At 38.5% G+C, this 19,269-nt stretch overlaps 3 protein-coding genes across 3 annotated transcripts; 2 read left to right on the forward strand and 1 right to left on the reverse strand.

Annotated features, from left to right (window-relative positions):
• The first annotated feature begins 2,093 nt into the window (after nucleotides 1-2,093).
• On the forward strand, nucleotides 2,094-5,187 carry LOC115806379 (acidic mammalian chitinase-like). The gene is made up of 8 exons (XM_030767055.1): nucleotides 2,094-2,290; nucleotides 2,728-2,893; nucleotides 3,022-3,146; nucleotides 3,243-3,366; nucleotides 3,897-4,082; nucleotides 4,260-4,376; nucleotides 4,581-4,713; nucleotides 4,916-5,187. The coding sequence occupies exons 2-8, from the start codon at nucleotides 2,738-2,740 to the stop codon at nucleotides 5,185-5,187; spliced, it is 1,113 nt and encodes a 370-aa protein (XP_030622915.1). The 5' UTR covers nucleotides 2,094-2,290; nucleotides 2,728-2,737.
• A 2,937-nt stretch (nucleotides 5,188-8,124) lies between these two features.
• On the forward strand, nucleotides 8,125-13,937 carry LOC115806846 (acidic mammalian chitinase-like). Its single transcript, XM_030767707.1, has 11 exons — nucleotides 8,125-8,149; nucleotides 8,258-8,284; nucleotides 9,216-9,420; nucleotides 9,644-9,700; nucleotides 10,052-10,217; nucleotides 10,506-10,630; nucleotides 10,763-10,886; nucleotides 11,019-11,201; nucleotides 11,303-11,419; nucleotides 12,440-12,572; nucleotides 13,624-13,937. Exons 1-11 carry the CDS (start codon nucleotides 8,125-8,127, stop codon nucleotides 13,935-13,937), a joined length of 1,476 nt encoding a protein of 491 aa, XP_030623567.1.
• Nucleotides 13,938-14,659: 722 nt separating this feature from the next.
• Nucleotides 14,660-19,194, reverse strand: pm20d1.2 (peptidase M20 domain containing 1, tandem duplicate 2). Its single transcript, XM_030768995.1, has 13 exons — nucleotides 18,975-19,194; nucleotides 18,652-18,738; nucleotides 18,291-18,526; nucleotides 18,108-18,194; nucleotides 17,808-17,941; nucleotides 17,380-17,499; nucleotides 17,047-17,122; nucleotides 16,872-16,933; nucleotides 16,684-16,762; nucleotides 16,469-16,540; nucleotides 15,904-16,069; nucleotides 15,633-15,732; nucleotides 14,660-15,402 (listed from the first exon to the last, which is right to left on the reverse strand). Exons 1-13 carry the CDS (start codon nucleotides 19,192-19,194, stop codon nucleotides 15,273-15,275), a joined length of 1,569 nt encoding a protein of 522 aa, XP_030624855.1. The 3' UTR covers nucleotides 14,660-15,272.
• Nucleotides 19,195-19,269: the final 75 nt, after the last annotated feature.

Here is a 19,269-nt window from a genome sequence, read left to right on the forward strand (position 1 = left end):
GTATTTTGTCAGGATGTAATCTTAACAACACAGAAGTTTCCTGTCATACGCTGATTAAATCCTCCTCTTCTTTTATTGGTTACACAGAGTTTAAGGAGCTCACAGAGATGAATGGTTGATCATCATTAGTCGTGATACCTTCACACTTTATGTGTTATCACTTGGTTTTACAGCTCAGCTGAGAATGTTGCAAATACTTCATGTTGAGTAAACTAAAGACTGATCCTGTGTGAATCATGTGATGAGGCAGTAGACCTGAATCTGACTCCAGAATTTTCGACATAGCTTTTGCAAAAGAAACCTTTTCTACTGAGTCACTGAGTGGCTGACTACTCCTACTCTTTGTTACAACCCTTGGATATTTCCATGTTTTCTTAAATTTGAGGAAGCACCATCATGACTCAGAAGAATGATATAAAATAAGTTAGTGTCACAATGATTGGAAGAATTCAGTTTTGTCAAAATATTCATTATTAATAGTTGTGTCTTTACACATTAAAATGTATATATTTATATATATTGTTGTAGCGTGGATTTTTTTTTTAAATGATACTTTTAATAAGAGAACAAAAGACACTGGTGACAGAACTTTTCTTTCTTTTTTTTTTAATCACGTTTTCTGTGATCTAAATGCATATCAGAGCTTAATAGTGAACTATCAGAACACCAATATTCCAGTCAAGGAGTGTAAAATCTTATCTTGCTGCCAATACTTTGCACGCTTTGTTTATCTTTTTGGATATTAGGCAAGAGTTAGTCTTACATAACCTGTAGCATGTGTTTTTAAGAAATGTAAGTAAATTCATAATCCCTATCTCTTCTGACACAGCCAAGATGAAAATTCACTGGATGCATCAATGAGTTTCAGTAGTCATTGACATCCATCTGATTAGATGCTTTGTACCTTGCAGCTTATTGGCTCCCAATAAACCAAATCTTTATAAATCTCAATAAAGACTATTAAATTGTTTGACTGAGTTAATCATTGGGATCAGCTTAACCTGTGCTAAGAGACTAGGCATGCCTACAAGTAAGTCATGTACCCGCCACCTCTACTAAGAAACGGGCTTTGTCTTTTTATTGCGCCATAAAGATAGCTGTGTATGTACAGTACAGCTAAAAACGCAAATGTTAAAGGCTAATCTGACAATTTCAAAGACCCACGATCCTCCAGACATAAATCAGTCACTCTTTCCTTTACGCCAGCATGTCTCTCCCCTTTGCACCCCTCTTATCAGAGACCTCTTATAATATAAAGTGACAAGGGGTCTGGCAAGGCTCACAGTAGTCAAACACCAAAGGAGAGAAAGGTAAGTCTTGACATCCGTTTCTAACAGCTGTTTTTATTTCATAATTAAAAAAATCAATGCCAAAGTGCCTTGTCATGTTCCATGGATTAGACTTAACACTGACCTCTTTAATAGTTTATGTGATCTCAAAGTGCCATGGCTATAAGAGGTGAAATCATCACATCTTGTCTGATGTATGTTCGAGGTTAAAACAGTGGATGTATGTAGAACAGTACTGATTAACAAATTAGTAAGGCATTTTTCATTTTTACTGCATCTCCCTTGAAACAAAATCCTATTTTTCATTAGTTTGAGAGCACACCATCATGGAAAGATTTACAATCTTCACTGGTAAGACTCATTGCCGTGTGTCATCCTCTTTAGAAACAATCCAAATATACAGCAAATGTCCTAACTCTTACAACAGAGCCAGAAAAAGATTAATCACTTGCACATAAATGCCTAAAAATGGCTTAATAATTGACTAAAATATTAAGTATTTTGTGTCTTTAAAGGCTTGTGTCTCCTGCTGTGCTTTAATTTGGGTAAGTACTGTCATCATACAACCCTGGGTCATCTAACTTAGGTTAAACACATTAAAAAGATGAAAATGACGAAGCAAATGTTTTGACAGTTTTAATTTCTAGACCTGCTCTGGACCTCCAGGACCAGACTGTAGGAAACCCAGTATAGTCAATGTAGAGTAGAGAAGCATGATAGATTAAATTTTTAAAAATTCCCCTTTGTAACTAGGCAGCATGGAACTGGGATAACCAAAAGCTTTGATTTTTCACAGTGTCATCCACCAAACTGGTTTGCTATTTCACGAACTGGTCCCAGTACAGACCTGGCACTGGAAAGTATCTCCCATCAAATGTGGACCCACACCTCTGCACACATTTGATCTATGCCTTCTCTGTTATAAACCATGCTAATGAGTTGGTCACCTACGAGTGGAATGATGAGACACTATATAAATCCTTCAATGACCTGAAAAACAAGTGAGTGTTTCTCAACAAATACAGAAACTTAATTAAAATGATTATACGCAGAATAATATTGTAGTGCTACATACAAATCTGTTGTATGCTAATGTGAATATATGTAACTGATAATAAACATTTCAAATAGTGGAGCAGTTTGAGGTAATGTTGGTTTCTGCAGTAAGTAATCTACAACTGATACTCTCTTCTCTTAACAGAAATCCGGCTCTGAAGACATTGTTAGCCGTAGGTGGTTGGAACTTTGGGACGAGTCAGTAAGTATCACTATAATGGGGAGAAAAAAATGGGAGAAAGAGCATATAATCAAGTAATACAATGCCATCTACTCTGAATAAGTCTTTTAGTTTTACCTAAAACAAAGAAAAATGAATCATGCCCATGAGAAGTTTGTTTTAGATTTTAAAAAATATGATTTTTTCTGTCGAATGACCCAGGTTCACCAACATGGCCTCCACTGCTGCTAACAGACAAAGGTTCATTGAGTCATCCATCAGTTTTCTGCGTAAATATGGTTTTGATGGTCTAGATCTGGACTGGGAATATCCTGGAGCACGAGGAAGCCCACCAGAGGACAAACAAAGATTTACCCTCCTCTGCAAGGTGAGAATATCAGACTTAATCAATGCGTCTGGTATCTAAAGGCAGAAATTGACAATTTAAGAGAAACATTATACTGTTCATTTAACCCTTACCTGGCTAAAATAACAGCCTGGCATGTTGGTTTTCAGGAGTTACTTGCGGCATATGAGAAAGAGGCCCTAGAGACCAAGAGACCACGCTTGATGCTCACTGCAGCTGTGCCTGCAGGAAAATCAAACATCGACAATGGCTTTGAAATTGCCAAGGTCACAAAGTAAGTGTATGAGTTCATATTCCTGGCTAAGATAACCTAAAAAACAAATAAGAGGTTTCACATCCTCATTCTTGGCCCTTTGTTCTCTTACTACAGGTATTTGGACTTTGTCAATGTTATGACCTATGATCTCCATGGAGCTTGGGAGACATTTACAGGCCACAATAGCCCTCTCTACAGAAGTGCCTTCGATGCGGGAGAGTTGATCTACTTCAATGTAGTGAGTTAAAATTTATTCTCCAACAGAAACGGAAGCCTGTCTCTTCATGTGAGTCTGATTTTAAATGCATGAACAATGATGGAATTACAACAAACAGTTACTTAAATAAACTATATGGAGTTACACGAGGAAAAAACACAGGATCTTTATAGAATTACCACCACAACTCAAACTCATGAACAAATAATAAGTAACCCATAACTGAATTTAGTTGAAATGACACAATTAGAATTTGTTAAATCAATGAAATATGATTTGACGATTAAATTCTCCTTTAGTCACAACATATAAAATGCTGAACACATCAACAGCAGTAATTCTGAAATTTCAGATCCACAAAGTTCAAAGCAGAACACGTCAGTGGGCCCGACTTGAAATCTGAATTGGTCCTTAACGGAAAAAAAGTAAAAAAAAAAAAGCAATCTTTACCAAAAAGAAATATACTCAAAAGATGATACTAATCTGTTAAGCAACAATAAACGTTAATGACGTCGTTCCACTAAAACGATACATTCTTGTCTTGTCCATAGGACTATGCCATGAAATACTGGAGAGATCAGGGTGCTCCACTGGAAAAGCTGATGATGGGATTTGCAACGTATGGGCGCACATTCCGCATCACATCTACGACCAGTGTTGGAGTGGGAGCCTCAGCCAGCGGCCCAGCGGCCCCAGGAACCTACACCAGGGAGGCCGGCTTCTGGTCCTACTATGAGGTCTGTGTCAGGCGAGCTGAGCATATTCCTTTTCAGATGCTGCTCCTGCTCACTGACCAATAAAACGTTTTATTTAGTGAACATAGGCCACAGTAATATAAGCTTTTATGGCTAGAAATAAATGCAAACTACACAATGTCTGTTTAAGATCATCTTTGAATTTTGCTTCCATTCCAGATCTGTAAATTCATCCAAGGGAACACTGTCCACTGGATTGATGATCAGAAAGTTCCTTATGCAGTCAAAGGAAACGAGTGGGTCGGATTTGACAACATGAAAAGCTATGACATAAAGGTACTTAAGACAAAGAAAATAACAGAGAAAAACTTAATGACTCTAAATACTTATTTTATGTAGATTAAAGCCAGTTAATTACATTTTCTAGTGCTATCAGATTTTTTTTTTTTTAACTTTAATGAGAGTTGTTTTGAGAATGAAGATTCCCTCAGTAATCCGTTTCTGATGAGTGTCTCTGTGTTTTATACTGGTATTTTTCAGGCACGGTTTTTGAAAGACAATAAGTTTGGAGGAGCTTTTGTCTGGGCTCTGGACCTGGATGACTTTTCTGGGCAGTTTTGTGGACAAGGAAAATACCCACTCATCCAGCACCTGAAATCACTGCTTGGTTCAGGTAAAGCTAAACAACACTGCAAATTCAGCTTGCAGAATTAACTTGAAAAATGTTAAACTTTTGTCATCCTTTTTGGAAAAAAAAGGTTGAAAACTCCCAGATTGAAAACCCCTGCTCTAGGGAATGATAAAGTATGAACTATTTCATTTTCTGAAATGAATCTAACACAAATTCTTTTCTGTTTTTTTTTTTTTTTTACTAGATTTGCCACCGCTTCCTCCCACCACCGCCCCCCCTCCAAAGCCAAGTGGGACCAGCACAGTCACTGCCACTACCACTGCTACCACTACCACCACAACAGCTACCACTCCAGTGCCTGGCAGTGGTTTCTGCGCAGGCAAACATGATGGCCTGTATGTTAATGAGGCTGACAGTAATGCTTTCTACCAGTGTTTTAGGGGCCATACTTACCTCCTGAGGTGTGGTGCTGGACTTGTCTTCAACGACAGATGCAAGTGTTGTGACTGGGCATAAAAAAAAAAAGACCTTGTTTTACTTTTACTTATGATTTTTTGCAATCATGTCTTTGTGAAATGTGTTGGAAAAACTGATGCATGCTCTTTTGAATGCCTCTTATGAACTACACTGACAGTGAGTTGTTCCCTCACCTTAACCATCAAAATTAAATAAACACATACATGCACATTATTTGATATGTTTTCTAAATGTCAATAAAACAGGAATTATCTGTTGCCAAGCTGTAGAAAACATTTGTTCGTTTTAAAAAACAGTTTCTATAAAAGGCTGTGGTTTCAAAATCCTCCTGTGCCACTGGATTCAGTTATCCAAAGAATGGTTAGATCAGAAGATACACATGTCAGTATGGGGTCAAAGACTAGACCTGTACTGACACGTTTCTGTCATTCATATGCATAGTAGCATCAGATACTGCCAAAACAAAAGAATTAAGTCAGTTAAATCAAAAGTGAAACATTATGGTTGGCACTGAAAAGATCAAAAACACATATGCAGTAAATAAGCTCTAAATACATTTGTTCATGTCATTCTCCCATGAACAAGCTTTGACTCTGATTGTAGCATGTACAGTTGAATAGTGATTCACAAAAAACTTGTGAAAGTGGAAGTGAAAAGATGAAAGATATCACTTTCAATTTGAAATGAAAACTGAAATGCTCAATCCTTTTTTTTTCCTGCCCGATTGGGCATGTTAAATTTCACACTGCTATAGTAAGTCTCCACCATTGCATAAGCCTTGCACCAATGCAGGAGACGTGTGTCCGCATCCTTCAATACATGTGACGTCAGCGACCTCTTCTTTTTAGCTTTAGTTATACAAGCGCCTCTCTGAGTTTGCCTGCAACAGTGAAGGCCCCCCCTTGACGGTGGTTACTTACACATCCAATCTTAAATAACTTTTCAAAATCTCATTTTATCTAGTATTTCTTCATCTAATAACCTCAGTAACATCACTGTCAAACTGCCATAAAACAATTAAAGTGACGCACACAAAAATACCATGGAGCATTACACAAGATTGGTCCCAACAACCTTTATCGATTATGTGCATAGTACCATGACCCCTCAGAATGTTTGTTTCAGTAGCAGGCACCATAACATAGTGATTATCAGTTAAATGCTCTTCCATTTTTGAAGGAGAGACCTTTGAAAAGACATGGTCTTTTGTGTCTCTGGCCAGGGCTTTTTTTTCTCCATATGTCACATATTTAAGCAAGAAAAAGTGGCATCTTTGCCAATCAGGTGGTAATATTACTGGTAGACAGAATGTACAGATCTCATTTAAGAAACACACACACCCCTTAGGGTGTGTTTGATGTAAAGGAAGTGTAAACCATATCCTACACCGGGAGTATACTTAGTTTCTCTGAAGTCATCTGTCCATAAGCATGCTTAGGATGATGAATGATTGTGTGTTTCTCTGAGGTAAAAGTATGTGAAGAGTCACTGGTCCATTATTATAGGAGTTAATCAGTAGTAAAAGACAATGGATTACAGTTAATTATTGTACATCCCATACATTCTACTGGAAGTGTGTATGTGTGTGTGTGTGTGTGTGTGTGTGTAATGATTAATACAGTTATAAAGGTTCCGTGAGATACTGGTCCATTGAAATCTGATAAGCCAAACAAAAGCTTTTATGACAATATGTGAAATTTTCCAAAAGAAGTACCTTCATCTCCCTGCCTTGTGGGGACTGGTTCACACTGAGCCACGTATAAAGTGTTTAATTGGATTTATGGATAGTGAAGCTGTGGGAAGAGCTCTATTTTAGTTCTGGTTCTGTTACCTGTTACCTATCTGGTTTGTACCTTGCGTCGCATAAGGCTTTCACAGAGTGTTTAAGCCTTTCCTGATCAGCTGTTGTGACGTGCACCTGTTCCATGATTTCCAGCCCGCCTCTTCTCTTTCTGTCTCACCTGTGTGCCTCCAGGTAGTCTTTGGTTTTCGTACATTCCAGTTTCCTATCTTCATGGTGTTTATCGGGGGCACCAGTTCTGGTTCTCGTTATGCACCAGTTATGTAATGTCAACTCCACATCCCACACCTCTGCCAGGTTTAATTTTAGCTGATGATAAAAATGATTAATTTATGTACAGCGTATGTGTCATAAAATAATTCCTCTTAGCAACCTCACCTCTTGTTATCTAATCATGTCGTCACCAGTTTATGACTACTGACCTGAGGTTTGATCCATAAAAAGGCTGACCACATACTTTTGCACTGGTTTTCCCGGCAGACGAAGGATACACGGTAAGTTTAAGATGCCTGCAGGTATCACCAATGCACTAAATGAATAATAGCTTGTTGCATAGATTGACAATTATGATCAAATCATCAAATTATGAATTTACCAGATTAAAAGTTAGGAGTCAGAATCAAATAAGCATATTAAGGTCTTTAAAGACTTTGTTTAAATGTATTATTTTCTTTTTTAAATGGATCAAAAGTGTCATGGCAGTTTAAAACCTTTTTCAAAGAAGAAGAAGAAGAAAAAAAAGGGGAACATGGATTATTACACAAAAATGGAATTTACACAACAATGTAATGCAATGAACTGGGTTCAATTAAACTGTGTTCCACTAACACTGCAGATAGCACACTAACCTGAGAAACACATGTAAGTGAGTAGTGACTGATTAATCATAAAAATATTTCCAACATGAAGTGACATAGCAGAAGTGGTTTAATGGCCACAATTGTGAAATGACTGAATACATAAATAAATGGCATGTGATGGCATGTGTCTTTCAAAAACATAGGGGAAGACGCTTTTTCTGCTTCTGTTTTAGTCAGGTGATGTTTGTTCTGGAAAAAGACTGTCGTCATGGTAGTGAAAACAGGGAGTAAAACTGACTCTTCTCTTGTGATCCTTTCTTTGTGGACAGCGCAGACAGGACGATTCACTGATCTAGACTAGCGCTGGTCAAAACAATGGGGAAACTCGCCATCCTTGTTGGTAAGTACATAAAAGCTGAGTTTTCATTGGTTGATAATGATGTTTAAATGTCAGTCGTGTTTCATGACACGGGTAGTTGTATTAACCTCTTATCTGTTTTACCAACAGGCTTATGCACAGTGTTGTGTCATTTTGGTGAGTTTTTCCTAAATTTGATTAGTGCATAAATGTGATGACCATTAACCAACCATTTAAAGCAGTGCTTTCAAATTCAATTTCAGCCCAAGGCGCACTTGCGTTTTTATCTGCCCTCAAACATCCAAAAACTGCAAGGCTATATATTAATTTCTTCATCTATGTAAACACCTCTACTCTTGAATAGCATAGGTTACATAGATAATCTAGGCTCTGAACGCACAATGCGGTGCGTTTTAGGAAAAAGAAGAGTTAACAGTTATTCAATTGTATCGACCACTGTTCAGTTTATTACACTCATTAATACAGATATTTAATGTAGGAAATAAAGAAAATATAGAACATTAAAATAGTAGTTGCAAAAAGAGCTGTTTTCTGTTTTGGTACTAGCTAAAAAAATGTTTGTGTATTTAAAAAGAAAGCAATAATGCCGTGAGCGACAGTCATTTTTTTAATTCTTAAATTATATTCTGAGTTACGTGAATTACATTCTTTCATCACTGCTGCTGCTCATTTACGAAGAGGACACACCGGCTTATCTCTACTAAGTACAAATATGTACTCACTCTCCCCACCTCTCATGAAACAGTCTTCCCTCTCCATCAACTCTTGGTTTTTTTTTTAACTCGTTTGCTCGTTAAAACTACAGGGTCACTGGAAATGAAAAAAAAAAAGCTAGCGTTCTGAGCAGTGGTCTGTGCTTGTGCAGCTAAGAGAGCGAGTGATGCGGTTTGGGAGTAGGATTTTATCGTTATAATACCAATACATCTCTAACATAAAAAACTCATGTGTCGCCTATTACGGGATGCATGAGTGTTCATTTTTGGTAGGTTTTTGGCCAAAATCAGACAGCGGCCTTGAGTTTGACCCCTGTGATTTAAAGGAATACATAAAAACAAAGCAGACTATGGTTTTTCTTTCTCGATTGTAGGTTCAGCTTCGGAACTTGTGTGCTACTTTACCAACTGGTCCCAGTATAGGCCTGGGACTGGGAAGTTCCTACCTGCCAATGTTGATCCATACCTCTGCACTCACCTAATTTACGCCTTCTCCGTCATCAACTATGCCAATGAGTTGACCACCTATGAATGGAACGATGAGACACTTTATCAGTCTTTCAACGGCCTTAAAGACAGGTAAATTCTAAAATTATGAATCACGATTTTTTTTCAAACATTTAGTTTTTGACTAATTACCACCCCATGAAACAATAAAGAAGAAAACAGTAATCTTTGTGATGTTTTGCAGTGTTTTTATTTTTGGAATGTTTTTGGACAGCACATTTTTGTAACTAAAACTGTTGATGATAAAATAAAATGTAATCAAATTAAGCTGAATCTGTGACACTTCTTCCGACAGAAATCCCAAGCTGAAAACTCTTTTGGCAGTTGGTGGATGGAACTTTGGGTCAAGCCAGTAAGTTAAGACATATTAAGACCAAAATTACTCATAATGCTTAACTACTTTAAGAATTCTAATTTAACGGTACAAAACTGCTGAAAGTATTGGCATTCCTCACATAACAGGTTGGTGAGAGAGTCAATATCTTTTGTTTTCTTTCAAGAATTCAGCTACTATTTGAAATATCAACAGTTAATCAAAAATATATATCATCTGATATGCTGAAAGACTCAAATAACATTCTAGTCATTCTAGTAACATTCAATTCAATTCAATTGAAATTGAATAGTCTACATGGAAGAATAGACTGTTAATGTACTGTTTTACTCACTTTGTTGATTTTTTTTTTGCCTTCACTTTGCTCAGGTTCAGCGTCATGGTATCTACACCTAAGAACAGACAGACCTTCATCCAGTCATCCATCAGTTTCCTACGTAAATACGGTTTTGATGGACTAGATCTGGACTGGGAATATCCTGGCGCGCGAGGGAGCCCACCAGAGGACAAACAGAGATTCACACTCCTGTGTAAGGTGAGATCTGATCTGTCTCACATGTTTTTTCAGTATCATATAATAAATCAGCTTTGAAGTGTCATGGTCCAAACAGCCAGAGTCCACAGGAAAGTGCCAGTGTAGTGAGGCACTGATATTTACAGATGATTATGAGACAAATATTGAGCTCTTTATACAAAACATACTAATCAAGATAAATATTTAGAATGGATCTTTGAGTCTATAAACATCGAGGAAGGTAAAACATAAAATACTTTCGTGACAAACCTGCTTCATAACTAAGATGCATTTTCTCTGCATCTGTAGGAGCTTCTGGAAGCCTATGAGGCAGAGGGTAAAGCAACTGGACGTCCAAGACTGATGCTAACTGCTGCAGTAGCAGCAGGGAAAGGAAACATTGATGGTGGCTACGAGATAGCTAAAATAGCAAGGTATGATTTGAAAAAAAAATATATATATATATATATCTGTCAGACCTAACATATGTTTGTGGAACATGTCAAGATCTATTAGTGAAGCAGTCATGCAGACTTCTTTAAAACCTGTTGCCCTTCATTTCAAAGGTATCTGGACTTTGTTAATGTCATGACCTATGACTTCCATGGAAGTTGGGAAACCTTCACAGGACATCATAGTCCTCTGTATCGGGGTCCTCATGATGCGGGAGATTTCATCTACTTTAACACTGTAAGAGAAAACTTTTGTTTATCACTTTCAGGACACATAGCCAGAGTTTTAGTATATGAAAGTATATGAAGCTCAACTGTAAATGAGGGTAAATCTGCACATTGTGCACAACATATTACTGTTCTCCTGCAGGATTTTGCCATGAAGTATTGGAGAGATCAGGGAACTCCGGTAGAGAAACTGAGGATGGGCTTTCCCACTTATGGCCGCACGTTCCGTCTCACGTCAGCAGCCAATGGGGTTGGAGCTCCAGCAGGTGGACCTGCTTCTGCTGGACCGTACACAAGGGAAGCTGGGTTCTGGTCTTACTATGAGGTAGGTCAAATGGCCCTGTAAAGCCCTGCTTTGGTAATGAGTAACTGCATTGGAAAGGTCAGTGCAAGTTGATTAATGATGAATTTTCTTTGTCCCTTTAGATATGCACTTTCACCCAGGGAGGAACAACTCAGTGGATTGAAGAGCAAAAAGTCCCATATGCTACCAAAGGAAATGAATGGGTGGGGTTTGATAGCAAGGAAAGCTATGAGATAAAGGTAGGAACATTCAATATGTTTTTTTTTATAGAGATACAATGTAATTTAGATCTCAGACATCTCGGGCCTCGGTTTGAAGGTAGTTAACATTATTGATTTGATTAATGTGAAACATATTGGGTGTGTTAAGGTCAAATGAAGATTGTAAAATAATTAGTTTTGGGAGTAGTGGGTGAAGTACAAGTGGGTGTTAATAGGGTGGAAATTATGATTTCCCTTTTAAATATAGCTATATTTAGAAATATAGCTGTACCATTTATGTTCTGGAGGATATTCAATATAACTATTATGATTTTTCATATACATTTAATGTAGTAGATCAGCCAAAACAGAACAGAAGATTGCTGTTAGATCTTTGAGATATTTAAATCTTAATTTGGCTGGCTTGGTATCTGTGGCCATTTCCAGTGACACAGCTTTTCAATCTGTTTTGAAACCAACATAAAGTAATATGTAATAAACTTCCACAAAAAATCAGCCAGTGGTTTGTGGGTTCCATTTCTAAAAATCAACAGAATTTCATCTCTAAGGTTATTCAATATCAACATCATTTAATATATACTTCCTCCTCTGTCTGACTCAGAGTCTGAGCCAAAGTGAAGCTAAATTTCCATTGTAATTGAATGACAGTGCTTTGTTCATTTCTAATTTGTCTTCACATGCAGCTGTGCTGTTCAAAACTGGGTTGACCCACTTCATTAGAAGTTTGTGTCAAAATACTTGTGATTGTGAATTTGAATTTTTTGGTGATGAGAACATGGTGTGTATCGGAACAGGACATGTGTATGAGACACACACACACTTTAGAGACACTACGACCACAGTCAATTACAGCGGGTTAAGAAATACACTAGCGCAGTTGCTAGAAGCACATTGCACTGAAAGCAGGTTGAAATATAAAAAAAAGAAAAACAAATTGTCCACGAACTATCATCCTTTTCTAGGACTTTTTTTCCTCTATCATGCTAGACCATTCAACAGGAACCCCTAATGTGTCTAACACTTCCCATCAAACCACAGGTACGCTATCTGCGGGCTAATAAATTTGGTGGGGCATTTGTTTGGGCCCTGGATCTGGATGACTTTGCAGGCCAATTCTGCAGGCAGGGCAACTACCCCCTCATCAGCTATCTTCGCCACCTTCTCAATAACGGTAAATGTTTCAAACCTAAACTCTGACCGTCTTATGACAGATTCACAATGTGGTTTACAATGTAATGTTGTTTAGAAAGTAATGGAAGCTGTACTTTTCAAATTTTTCACTGTCATACTGAACAAAGGTCTCTTCGTGTGGTCCTCTATAACAATCCAAATGAAGTGATAGGCCAAGCAAAAAGGCTGTGTATTAATATAATAAACATGTGTGTAAATAACAGCGTGGGACGTTTCTGGAGGACAAAGTTAGTTCAGCCTCAAAGAATTCAGGCATGATGCCTGCAGGTGTATACGTCATTTTGTTAAAATTCATTATCTGTGAAAAGGATGTCAAATCATTATTGCTTTTTTCACATGAAAAGATTAGCCACTTTTTAAGGGGCTCCATATCCCCCATGACTGATGTCAAAGGGTAAATAACGTCAATTTTAAAGCACACTGTGATGTCATCTGTACATTGAACATCCCAGAGAGTCATTACCTTGAACATGAACACAACTCATAAAATAAAAATCTGTTATTAAATGACATAAATAAAAATCTATTATTTGTAAATGCCGCAATTATTTCATATTTCCTTTGTAGGTTCAAACCCTGTGCCGCCTACTACCCACATACCGGAAGGAAACACAACAAAACAAACAACTCTTGCCCCCACTACGAGACCAGTCAACTCCACTGGCCACCCCATAAAGACCACACCAACCACAAACTCCACCACCACCAAGTCAACAGCTGCACCAGGTAGTAGATTCTGTGCAACTAGTTTGGATGGCCTGTATCCCAATCCAGATAACCCTAAAACCTTTTACCATTGTGCAAAAGATTAGCCACCTTCTAAGGGGCTCCATATCACCCCATGACTGATGTCAAAGGGTAAATAATGTCTATTTTAAAGCACATTGTGATGTCATCTGTACATTGGACATCCCAGAGAGTCATTACCTTGAACATGAACACAACTCATAAAATAAAAATCTGTTATTAAATGACATAAATAAAAATCTATTATTTGTAAATGCCGCAATTATTTCATATTTCCTTTGTAGGTTCAAACCCTGTGCCGCCTACTACCCACATACCGGAAGGAAACACAACAAAACAAACAACTCTTGCCCCCACTACGAGACCAGTCAACTCCACTGGCCACCCCATAAAGACCACACCAACCACAAACTCCACCACCACCAAGTCAACAGCTGCACCAGGTAGTAGATTCTGTGCAACTAGATTAGACGGCCTGTATCCCAATCCAGATAACCCTAAAACCTTTTACCATTGTGCAAATGGTATTACCTACATACAGCCTTGTCCTGCAGGGACAGTTTATAACGATCGCTGTAAATGCTGCGACTGGCCTTAGGCTCTATTAGAGGATCAGGTCTTACATTAACACTTAAAATATTGCAACTACTGAACATTCACTTTTTAAACATGGGGTATCTGCAGGTATCTGCAAATTTCACTTAATGCTTTTAAAGACCTTTTTTAACGACAATTTAAAGCCTTTTAAATGCCACTTTGAGCCACTGGTCACAACGTACATTTTCAAACAGTCTGAATTGGCAATAGCTCCCCCACCACTACAGCAGTAGTACTAAAAACAGGACAGAAACTCGCTGTCGATTTTTCATTGCCAATTTGAGGCTGGGCACATGTGTGCTTCACAACACTGATACCTGTAGTTTAAATAATTCCATCTGAACTGTACAATAGGCTTATTGGTCTTTTCTGTCAAGTGCCTGCCACCACGTCTGTCTCTCTTACAAATAAAAAAAATCTCACTTGAAAAATTCAAAGCAGTCCACAATGTTGCATCGTTTTTTGTTTCCGTAAAAAAAAAAAGTTTTTCCATTCTTTTTTATGACCAACGGCTATCCCAAATAATGTATGATACAAATGAGAGATTGATTTGATGAGTGTATTCTGTGTCAAACCTTCAAAAATCACTTTTTCCTGTATTTTAAGAACATCAAAGGGTAACTGTTTTCTATGAATATGCCTGAAAAAGAACAGGATTAATGGTTAAATAAATTCTGTGACATGTGAGACATGAAGTGCACACCAATAAACACCAATGTTAAATATGTTCTCTCTAAATAAAGTTCAGCAATCATAACCATGTTTATTGTCCATTGTCAAGCATCCCTACATTAAGGCGATCAATGTCCATTCGTAAGACATCTAGGGGAGGAGTTGCTTAAACACTGCTCGTCATCTATGTCATCTTTGAGTAAACTTCAAGTATCAATTTATCTACCATGTTATTAGTACCTTTATGTTCCACTGTAAAACTCTACAAATCTCTCATTTTCATTCTCCATCTGTTTATCCAGTACATTCATTAGGGTCAGGCTTTGACTGTTCTAAATCTTCTTTTCCTGATAAACTAAACACAAATGCGTATGTAAAAAGCTAATGCTCCTGACCAATATTAGGTCAAAGCTAGGTTTAAACTAAACTAGAGTTCAAAAGGGAAAACCTCCATTCAAAAGGCTGTGCTATAATAGACTTGGCTCAAAATCATGAAAGTACAGCAGCTGTGCCATTGAAATCAATCTGTAACTCATAAAAGAGTTGATTAGCTGGGTAATGACCATAACCTCCTAGATCTCTCATCATCATTAAATTTCACAGAAATGCATCAAACGTCCCTGGATTACACACAGAAATACAGGGCTTGGATCAACCTCTACGGCTACAGCTCATGCTCACTGCCATGAGACAGAGGTAGACTCTTAATGTCACAGTTTTGTATGAGTTGAAAGTAAAACACCACAATCTCCTCGTAGTTCTTGATTGAGATCCTCTCGTTCACGCCGTGAAATCTAAAAACAAAGAAAGAGGACAATAACCGACAATCATTGTGCGCAAGCTGAACTACTGATAGCAGATCTTACATATACAAGACCAGGAGACACCTTTTTATACTGCGTATAAAAGATAACAGTTTTTTTACATTAGAGATAATATTCAGCTAATACATTCAAACAGACGTCTTTGTTGATTCGTCTTCTGATATTGACTCTTATGTATTATTCATTCTGCTATGTCATACCTCTGTGAGTCACCTGGTTTGAACCAAGTAGGAGCAAACCGATAGATATTGCTGGTCAGTTCAGTATAATGACGGCTGTCAGTATTGCCAATGCAGATCCCTGTATGGTGAGGGCAAACAAAACCCCCCCCCAAAAAACAAAACATGACTTAAAGTGCATAAAGAGACTCTACATGTGCAAACAAAGCAGCACCACTTCAGGTACTTCTGGCATTTGGCCAGGCAAATAACTTCAGGCAATACACATGCTTTTCTCTCTTCAGAGTCTCACCAGGAGCAACAGTGACCTGAGGAAACATGTCTAGTACAGTTTTCTTAATGATCTGGAACCCAAACGACTTTTCATCATAGGAACTGATGGGTAACGGGTCAAATCCGCCCTTCAGTTCTATCTTGACCCGATCATCTGCCACTTTGAGATGAATCAAGTCAAGCACCTGGAAGGGAGGCAGAAAAGGGTAGAGACAGGGAGAAAAGGTTGCGAGATGAAGTGAGAGAGATGGAGAATGAAGGAGAGAGAAAGAAATAAGGCTTGTATTCTGAATGATGTCTCTTTCTGATGGTTGTATGATTCTCCTATGAACACATGCAGCCATGCAGGATCTAAGTTTTCAAAAAAAACTATGAAAGTGAAATCCAAAGCTTTCAAAAACAAAGCAGACAATGCTTCTAAAAATTACATTTGTGTTCATCTTCAACTCAAAAAGAAAAAAAAAAAAACCTAATAGATCAACCATCTGCGTGAGTTGAATTCTGGACTCTGTTACCATAAGTGTTAGAGAGCACAGCCAGTCACACATTAACATATTGAGTTAGACCCAACCTTACCCACTCACCTCTTGCAGAGTTTGGGCTGAATGAATGCGCAGATTTACGTAGGCCTCTGCCTGAGACGGGATAATATTAATCTGCGAACGAGAAGTAAAACCACTGCTTCCAGTCAGCAAGTTTATTAAATACATTAGTAAACGAGTGTGCAAGTATCGCGTCTGTGCATGTGTGTGTGCGTGTGTGTGTGTATGTGTGTGTTGAAAAAAATAAAGTACTCTACCTTCACACCTGAATGAAACATAGTCACAGCAGTGGTTGTTCTGACGAATGCATTCGTGTCAGGTCTCCTTTCCATCACCCTGCAAATACGGAAGGTTAAAAAAATGGTGTTCGGCTCAGCACACAAACCGATACTTGTTAATTCAGTGATTGAAACAGACTGTATAAAGATTTAATAACTGAAACTACCTGCCCATCAGAGAAGAAAAGAGCCACATGTTCGACATGATGAATCTGAGAGGTAGACCGAACTGCCCCCCCCCCCCAAAAAAAGCCAAAGAATTAGAGGGTAACAAGATAAAACTTGACCTAAAAGAAAACAGTACAGTTCAGTGTGTACTTATTACAGCACATATTAATCTACCTTGTGAGCAAGGTGTTCAAATGTGCTGCGTTCAGGACCTTCACCAAACAATCTTGGCATTGGGTTCTCTTCCAGCCTGCAAGGAGTGATAATCATCACAAGCAGAAATGCCCCCTCTCTTTTTAACATTTATATCTAGGTCACGAATTGCGGTTCATGCAGATAAACTTAAGAGTCCATAGCAGTAAACAGTAACTTATATGTATATATTTAGGATGCAAAGATGCAAAATGAACTTTGCCTTTTGTGCTTAGTACATTGCAATGCAAATACCAAGCACAGAGGGACTTTACGAGGATGGTAGTTGACAGGATAGGTTTTTCCTTTTTTCACCTTTTCACAGCAGCGGCCAGAATGCCAATGCTACTCTCGCTTGGAGGCATGGAGGAGTGACCGGGTTTGGTTGTCACACTGAGCTTCACTGTGGCATGTCCTTTTTCACTGATTCCAATCCTAATATAAGATACAGTGAGGAACACAGCATTAACACTCAGTCAAAACAACATACAGAGAGCAAATAAAGAACATTTGTGATGACCTGGAAATGACACTGTGCAGGGAACTCGTCTGGACAGAATGGTTGACGGCACTGAAAGCGCAATGCAAGGATGGATTTTTAAGATTTGATCCTCTGACACCAAAACCAGTGGCTCAATTCTCAGACTAACTCACATTGAGTACCCAACACTATGCAACAGTGAGCTACAATTAAAGTATGTTGTTCCCCTTAACAGGAAAAGAGATAAGTGAACAGGTCTTACAAGGCAGCAGGTCCATCTAGGCCATTTATTACCCCATCCAGGACAGCAAGACCCTCATCCAGAACAAACTCCAGCTGGACCCCCTGTCTCTTCAGCTCTGCCACAATGTTCACGGCCCCATTGAAACCATTGACCTGCACAGACATCATAAAAATGTTTATATGATGTTTCTGCTTTATTTAAAACGTTACTTTATCTGCCTGAGTTTAGCTGAACCATATCATTTTCAGATTGCATCAACAAGGTCAGAGCTAAATTTCCTTTAAAATAAGATCTCATTAAAGTTAAAGATACACTGACTTCCTCATCATGGCCAAGGCCAATGTAGAAGCTTCGTCGAGGTTTGTAGCCTTTTTCTAACAGATTCTCAAGAGCCTGCAGGATCCCCTAGACAAAAAAAAATTAAAAACAAAATTTGTTTTTGGGGCCCAGTTTATTTGTTTCAAACATACATTCAAACCATTAATGTTAAAACACACCTACCATAACAGACTGCTTGTCGTCTATGGTACCTCGTCCATAAATGAATCCATCAATCTCTTTGGCGGAGAATGGTGGTGCTTCCCAACCATCCTGCTCATTGGCAGGCACCACATCAATATGGGCCAACAGCATATAGGGGACTAGAAGTGGGTCAGTCCCACGAACCGACAACAGGTGGCTGTAGTTGGCTATTACATCATGTTTGACCAGACCCGACGAGAACACATTTGGGAACACTGTGAGAAACCAAACACCAATGAAACCAATTGCTTAACGCGGGGATTCTTACCATCAAATGTACTATATATTTTGTCTTTACATCAAGGCAGCTTTACAAACGGTTGGCCCAAGCTATCCTCACCTCTTCTCAACAGCTTGTCAAACTCGTGCAGAGCGGTGAGGTTGAATTCAGTCTCCGAAAAGGAAACAGTGGGTATCTGGATAGCCTCTAGAATGAAAGGAACGTTGGGTGAAATACGGCATACAAAGTGCACACTACGGTAGACTGCACACCGCATACATAATCACACCATTATGCCACTCTTCAAAACAGTTTTTTTAATCAGTCGACCGCGGGAAGCAGTTGCCTCAGCGGTGCACTCGTTGACTTCGTTCAACACGCTCTCGCCTGACATCAGAGTAAACACATGATAACGATTACAACGGGCAAGTAGTATACGATACCTTTGAAATTTGCTAGCTGTTTCTCTCTCTGCTGTTGGCTTATATCGGGGGATATTTTACTGGTTCTCTCCCACTGCGCCAGCTGAAGCCCTGCATTTACCTCTAATGTGAACGTCCTAACTGTAGCGATGAGGAATAGAATAAGCAAAACTAATGCTAAGCTCAACACCACAACTTTCAAAACCTTGAGAGTGCCCGGCTTCGTACCGTTGCCTGTCATGTTTCAGGAAGCGAATGACAGTGCAATTGTTTCCTTTGCAAATATGCTCTTACCGGAGGAATGGCACTTATTTTC

Source organism: Chanos chanos, chromosome 3 (genome assembly GCF_902362185.1).
Source record: "Chanos chanos chromosome 3, fChaCha1.1, whole genome shotgun sequence".
NCBI classification, from domain to species: Eukaryota; Metazoa; Chordata; class Actinopteri; order Gonorynchiformes; family Chanidae; genus Chanos; species Chanos chanos.

Excerpts from the sequence above, each read along its gene's own strand:
- pm20d1.2 (XM_030768995.1), bottom strand. The coding sequence starts at position 19,194 with ATGACAGGCAACGGTACGAAGCCGGGCACTCTCAAGGTTTTGAAAGTT. Across the intron at positions 16,763-16,871 it reads TTTTCTTCTCTGATGGGCAG|GGTGATGGAAAGGAGACCTG; the intron begins GTAGTTTCAGTT and ends CCGTATTTGCAG. Across the intron at positions 16,070-16,468 it reads CAGCCCAAACTCTGCAAGAG|GTGCTTGACTTGATTCATCT; the intron begins GTGAGTGGGTAA and ends CCTCCCTTCCAG.
- LOC115806846 (XM_030767707.1), top strand. The coding sequence starts at position 8,125 with ATGGGGAAACTCGCCATCCTTGTTG. Across the intron at positions 11,420-12,439 it reads AGGAAAGCTATGAGATAAAG|GTACGCTATCTGCGGGCTAA; the intron begins GTAGGAACATTC and ends ATCAAACCACAG. Across the intron at positions 12,573-13,623 it reads TCGCCACCTTCTCAATAACG|GTTCAAACCCTGTGCCGCCT; the intron begins GTAAATGTTTCA and ends TTTCCTTTGTAG.
- LOC115806379 (XM_030767055.1), top strand. The coding sequence starts at position 2,738 with ATGGCCTCCACTGCTGCTAACAGACAAAGGTTCATTGAGTCATCCATC. Across the intron at positions 3,367-3,896 it reads AGTTGATCTACTTCAATGTA|GACTATGCCATGAAATACTG; the intron begins GTGAGTTAAAAT and ends TCTTGTCCATAG. Across the intron at positions 4,083-4,259 it reads GCTTCTGGTCCTACTATGAG|ATCTGTAAATTCATCCAAGG; the intron begins GTCTGTGTCAGG and ends CTTCCATTCCAG.